This window comes from Propithecus coquereli, unplaced genomic scaffold (genome assembly GCF_000956105.1).
Source record: "Propithecus coquereli isolate 6110/MARCELLA unplaced genomic scaffold, Pcoq_1.0 Scaffold41, whole genome shotgun sequence".
NCBI classification, from domain to species: Eukaryota; Metazoa; Chordata; class Mammalia; order Primates; family Indriidae; genus Propithecus; species Propithecus coquereli.
In genome coordinates, this window is record NW_012149841.1 from 2405990 (window position 1) to 2412990 (window position 7001).

Sequence of the window (7001 nt, forward strand, 5' to 3'; positions counted from 1 at the left end):
CAGCAACTTCTATAATTAGAACAATACCTGGGGACAAGATAAACTAAATGCATTATATGTCCAGGCCATTTCTAATATACTATTTTTACTATTCTATTTACTTTAGGGTGAGCTCAGAATTACCGTGACTCATTCTTAGTCTGGACTCCAAATACAGAAGAGATAGAATCTAAGAGTTTTCAATCAAAGACCAAAATTATTTTCTATCACAAAATAATCCAGAAAATTATCCACAATACTCTCTAGAGTAGTGGCTCTCAATCTTAACTGTACATTAGTACCATCTGGAGATCTTTAAAATCCCAATGGTGAGGCCACAGCCCCCAACGAATTAAAAAACAAAAAATGTCTTTAAGAGGGACCCAAGTATCAGAGTTTTTTAAAGCTTCCTTTGTTAATTCCAATGCAAAACCAAGGTTGAGAAAGAAGCACTGCATTAAAGCCCCTTTTCTATACTTTTTTTTTTTTTTAACAGACAAGAGAGTTTCAAATACTGATGTCTTCAACCAAGAGGAACTTACTAGAATCACTTTGCCCTAGATTAAGAATACCTGCAGGCAATAACAGAAGAGAAACAGAGGTGATACGAGCTTGGATAGTAAAGGCAATAAAACCAGTTTTTTGTATTGTTTTCTTGTTTTGTTTTAAAGCTATGATTATAGCAAATATATAAATTTATTCTTAATCCATGAAATCATGTTTCTTACATTTGCCACAAAGTTATAATTTCATATAATTTAGTGTTTGGTTTTCTAACTACTTTTACAATAGCTACTTTCACTTTAACTCCCTTAGTGATTCACTATGTGCTAGGAGTGCTAGGAGATAAAAGTAGGGACCCAAGGTGGGTCCTTAAAGAATTTGGGAGAAACATAAAGAAGGTACACATATACACAGATAAAGGAACAACAAAAGATATTACACAAGGACCAAAATGTATGGTTTGATGGCCAAGAGTTTATAGAAAACTCTTCCCTCAAGTAATCTAACTACTTTTTAAAAGGCAGTATAAATAACCAATAAAAGCAGTCAGAGACATCTGAGTTTAACATCTCAATTCCTTATTTATCAGCTTTAAATTCATGGTCAAGATATTTAATTTCCCTGAGACTCATCCATAAAATGGTGATAATAACCCTGGGGGAAAATGCTTCTTCCCTATTCCTGATGTTTCCTTCCAGTAGAAGTATTCATGGGTGGGGCACTCTCCTTGCAAACTACTCCTACTCTCTTTGCTCCCTTTTTTCATGAGTCCAGGAGTAGGGGTAATCTAATTGGTCACTTGGAAGGAGAAAGATAAATGTTAGATTAGCCTCTTCCTCCTTTCTTTCTGGAGAGAACTGCCTCAGGCCCCATGTTTTACATGGGTAGACCCCCGTATGAAGAGTCTCTTGTCTGTGTCTATGTGAGTAAGTCTAAATAATTCCTTGATTCAGTATTGGTAAGCCGATTTTCCCATGAATATAAGCTATATTCTTCAATATCGTTTTTGATTTTATTTTGTATAAGTGTGACATTTTGCTTACCAACTCTCTTTCTCCTTCTAAATATAATAGTTTCCTCTAAAGTAGTGTAGAATTCAGACAAAGCAGCAGGGTACTAGTTATTAGGCTCCACTTAAATCTTACTATCAGCCTACTTCATAGATTTGTGGTAATAAACATGAAATAAGATAATACACAGAAAACTACTAACACAGTGCCTGGAACTTAGTAAGCATTCAAAATATGGTAGCTGCTTCTATCACTACTATAACCATGGCTACCATAATGAAAGATGCAAAAATTAGAAAAGGGGGCCAATTTTATAGCATTAATTCACTATAAAATATCTAAATATGAATTCAAATAAAACACTAGCTAACATTACATCAATAAAACCAACACAACTCACTCTTTGAAAGACTGTAACCTGTTACAATGTTAGTTATAATACAGAATATAGAATAATATAAATTTTAAAGTCGGACTATTCATTAGAGAACATTCTTTATAGCCTAAAAAAAAATCCTCAGTAATTCATCCATACAGAAAATAAATATGTGCATAAGCAAAATCAGACACTATAGTGTGTAAGATATTAAAATTTTAACATTTTATAATCAGTTTGATGCCTGAAATGTTTAGGAGAAAATCTGCTAGAGTCAGTTCACTTTATAAATTTAGCTGATTTAGAAATATCCTAGAAGCACATTTAAAAAAACTTAAAGAGATATGATATTCATGTGATATGAAACTGTAATAGAAAGCTTATCCTTCAAAATGAGCACAAGAAGCTCACTAATAATAGCAATATTTATTAACCTGAGAACTACAGACCTTTAGGAGTTTTATGAAACCCTTGAAATTATTTGTAAAATGTCATTCATGTGTGCATGCATGTGTGGTTAAAATCTACTTTCACTGCATTCTACCATTCAAAGGTAGCGAAAGTAAAGTCAGGGAAGCATCATTTTACAATCCAAGTGATCACTCTCAGTTTATCCATTTACTCAGATTTTCTAGTAAGTTTTCTTGCAATATAGTATTTTCAATGTGGATAATTTTAGTACATGGAAAACATTTAAAGAATCAAAAATAGAATCTACAGAAAAGAATATTTTAAAAAAATAGCTACTTACCTTTAAAGTGTTCTTCTGATATAATTTTTTCATTAATATGCAGCGCTTTTACTGTTATTCTCAAGTCCATTGTGTTATGTTCCTGTATTCCATCAGTTGGTAGTTTTTCAGAAATGTTTTCAACATAATTGATGTTATTCTTCGAATCATCATGCAGTTCCCAAGATGAAGCTGCTGCACATGTATCAAATGTAATGATGCCTTGGAGATTATGTTTTCCACCAGCAACTTTCTTTCTCAGTGTTAAATTGCTAGAACGTAATCTTTTACTAATACAGCTTTTCCTTAATAAGTTCTTATAGATGTCTTTCCTCTTTATAGACTTCTGTATATTTGGCTTTTGTTTCTCAGAGCATGTACAATTTATATTTTCTTTTTTGTAACAATTTTGATCCGACAAAGGGCAAATAGGGTTACTCTGTAATTTATATTGATTTTTAGTAGATCTAGTAGCAGTAATTGCATCGAGATGAGCTGAATCTTTAGAATACATTGCAAGACCAGATGCAACCAATATATCTGCCAAATTGTTTTTCTCATGAATGACATCTACTTTCAGTTTTGTTTCAAAATTATATTCCCTAAACAGAAAAACTAAACCTGGTTTACTTAGGAAATCTTGAAAAAAGCTTTTGGCTTCTTCACTCCAATGTTTCCCTGTAGCAGGTAAGATACCATGTAAGATACATGGATAACTCAGCCTTGGCAAATTCAAAAGTTCCTCGGGAACAACTTTAAGATGTATTATATTTGAATAAGGTATATAAAAAGAAAATCCATAGTCAATCAACACAAGAAGTAAAGACTGATCACAGACTTTAGAAATTTCCACTCTATTCCACTGATCTTCCAATTCATATTTGAACAAACAACTAGACCCAGGAATTATGAGCTCTTGAGGCAATGTTTCTAAGGTTTCCGGAAGATCAGAAAGCAACATAAAGAGATACTTCATTGTGTCAAAGAAATCTTCTAACTGAACACAGAAGTCTGATGGATCAGAAACAGCAGTGGCAATACCAGAATACTGCCTACCATTTTGGAGTTTTGCCCAAGTAAATGATCTTATTGCACAGGATGACACAGGACTCTTACATTCAATGTTGAAAGCAATTCCTGAAGATCTAAGTTTGTTTTCTTCAACTGGAACTGTATTCAAATTTAAATATTCTAAAAGTAACAGATTATCTACCAAAATTTCTACTTCCCAAGCAGACTCTAAATACTTCAGGAAAAGGATGTTTATTTCCAAATGAGTGAATAAACACACAATGGTCTTAAATGACATGTTCCTAGAATTTTCAAACCAAATCCATTTACAAGGCACAGCTTGTCTTGGAGTATTTCTGATTTCATTACTAAGCACCTTGATGTTACATAAAGGCACTATTTCATATCTACCACGATCTACTAAAAAAACAAGCACTTTCTCATCAACATACTTTTCTTCTACTTTTGATCGATACCATTTCAAAGTTTTTTTAGATTTTGCCAGGCATTCTAAACCTTTTTCAATATTTTCCACTGATAAAAGAGAACAGTTTTTTTCTTCTTTGGTAATTAATACCATTAAATCTGATAACTTTTTTTTATTTTTGGATAACTTGACATAAAATTTCCCACTTTGGGAAACATGAAGTATTTCAGCTTTTTCAAGTTGCCCAGGTTTTAACTCTTCAAATGGCATTTTAACCAGCTGTTGGTAGGACTGTTGAAGGACCACAGACCCTTCATATTCACCCAACCTTCCTCTCTTTATTTCATTATCACCAGGGCTAACCTTTTGAGAGACAACCTGAGGTATCTGCAATGCTATCTTCTCTGGTTTTGAACATGCTGTCCATTTCAGTAGTTCACTAATGACATATTTTTCATCATAAATTATATTTACTTCCCATTTCTGCTCATGCTTTTTCAAAAATTCACAAGAAACTGTTTTGTTACTTACTCTCGAAGCAAAATAATCCACCGTTTTGCTGTCCCATATTTCGTCAGGCTCATTCAATTTGACCCCACTAAGAAAAGAATGGATTCCTAGCTGAGGAATAGTTAAAAATTCCCTGTTGAGTTCGTAAATTTTAGATATGTTTACTATTGCAGTGTTACCATAGTCAATAAATTCCACTTCAAAAGAATTCTCTGGCAAAATTTTCTTAATAACTGCTCTGTAAATGGCACTGTCACCAGCGTATTCTGCAGCCACAAGATCTCCCACCAGAGGTTTAACTGATTTTCTCTCTTTCACTCTATTTTCTCTTCTTTCATTTAGAGCATCTGCAAGTCTGATGATTACATTTTCATTCTCAGCAAGCTGAATATGGAAACTTGCTGGATTACTGATATTAGAAACATATCCTTTAATTTTCACATTCAAGTAAATGTTGGGTTGAGGAAGGTCTTTGATCTGTGGTCTATTAAGGTTACATAGGTTTTGTGAGGCTGCTTGATTTAACTTTCTGATAAAAGATTGTGATACAATCTTTACTGATTTTTGGCCCACACCACTTTCATCAAGACTACGTGTATATTGAGGGACAATTTTTACACTTTTAGGTCCGTCATTTAAAGACTTCTTCACTTTGTTTTTTGACACAGGTTCAATTTTGTAACAAAATGAAGGTCTCAAAAGCCTGGCATATGTACTTTTGGGATTCAATAATTGATCTATTTTTCCTTCAGAATATGTTACCAAACTAGTGTTATTTATCATATTATGGTGATAGTCATTTTCTATTTTGCTTTTCAAAGAAGCAAGTCTCTTATTCTCATTTATTTTATGACTCTCTTCTACACAGTGTGCTTGGTCACAATGTTTTTTTTCATAAGCATGAAGCAACGTTTTAATTTTCTGATTTATATGTTGATTTCCATCATACAATTCTACACCAAGCTGGCCATCTGACTCCCTGGACAATATTACTGCCTTTAATGGTTTTCCCAAGAAACTATCTTCAAACCAGCTATTGATTTCTGCTGGAATATCTACATCTCCAAGATCTGACAAAAAACACTTAATAGCTTGCATAGGTGTAAACAGTAACTCTGGAAACTGATCTGAAATGGCCCTCAACATGTTTTTTTCTACTAGCTGCTTATTTCCAAAGTCTACAAAATAGACCAGAAAGTCAGATGATGAATCTGTTGGCATTGCTAAAGCTCTATATGAGAAACCATCCTCCATGTACTTAGATATACACAATCTCATTTTTTTAGAATCATATATTGGACAATTTTTGAGGTTAATAATCTCTGTGATTTTTTTTTCTATCATTTCTAGATCTTTATTATTTTTACCAAGCTGGCAATAAAACTTTTTGGGACTATATATGTGAGATATATATACTTCTTCTTCACTTCCAACTTTTATATTAAATGAAGAATGATAGTAACTATAAAGACTAACTGAAGATGGGAGTGGCTTTGATAATGTGCTATACTGAGCAGAGCCATAAATAATAAGAAATTCTTGTGCACTAGTAAATGAGGATTGTAAATCCACCAAATTACATAAACAGTTAGGATGTATAAGAACTAAGGCACGGACAATACAAGTCAATAACCCTCTAGATGAAGAGATAAATTTCCCAAAGTTTCTGGATGCTTCTCCTGTCCAATTGAGTAACTTACAACTAGTGGGTTCAACCAAATAGTTAAGACAACATCTGAAGGCTTGGCCTTCCAAAAAAAGAAAACGTGGGTTAATACCACAAATATCTTTAATTAAAACTCTTTCTTGGTAACCATAGTCAACAAATATTGTGTCAACTTCCTTTTTTGACACTTGAGTCAAAACAGCAGCTCTGTACCACTTCCCGTCTTTGGAATACTTAGCAACACAAGCAATCTGCCCATTCTGATAAGGATCAGAATGAACACTGTAATAACTCTGAATTTGTTCCATTAGTAATTTTAGGTCTTCTAACTTACATTGGAGCTGGCATGAAAAGTCACCTGGGCCATAATAATAAGAACATTTAACTTCAAGAACTGTTCCTGGCTTAAAAATATATTCTTTATAAGATAATGACTCAGTCCCCACAGGAGTAAAAGGATTTTTTAAATCTAAGATCTTAACATCTGGGGACTTTGACAAAGACAAGTTATTTTCCTCTACTTTATTTGAATGATACTTTTTAGATTTAGGTCCTTCAAGACGGGCAGATATGACTTTTTTAATATTAACTTTGTTTTTAGATTTTAAATTTAACACTGAATATTCACTCACAGATTTTGGAAAACATTCTGGTTCTACTTCCCAATTTTCTGCATATCCAGCTTGTAACATAAGAGAGACAACATCGATATTTTCTGAGGCTTCAATACTTTGAATATTTACAGTATATTTGTCATCTTTTTTTGCTGTAACTTGAAGCAAAATTGC

At 33.0% G+C, this 7001-nt stretch overlaps 1 protein-coding gene across 1 annotated transcript in view; it reads right to left on the minus strand.

Annotated features, from left to right (window-relative positions):
* Nucleotides 1-486: 486 nt before the first annotated feature.
* TDRD15 (tudor domain containing 15) overlaps nt 487-7001 on the minus strand; it is an 8335-nt gene continuing 1820 nt past the window's right edge. Inside the window, exons 2-3 of the mRNA XM_012653062.1 lie at nt 2621-6995; nt 487-551 (exon numbers count right to left, since the gene is read on the minus strand). Of these exons, the coding sequence (XP_012508516.1) occupies nt 487-551; nt 2621-6995 (4440 nt within the window). The remainder of the gene's footprint in view (nt 552-2620; nt 6996-7001) is intronic.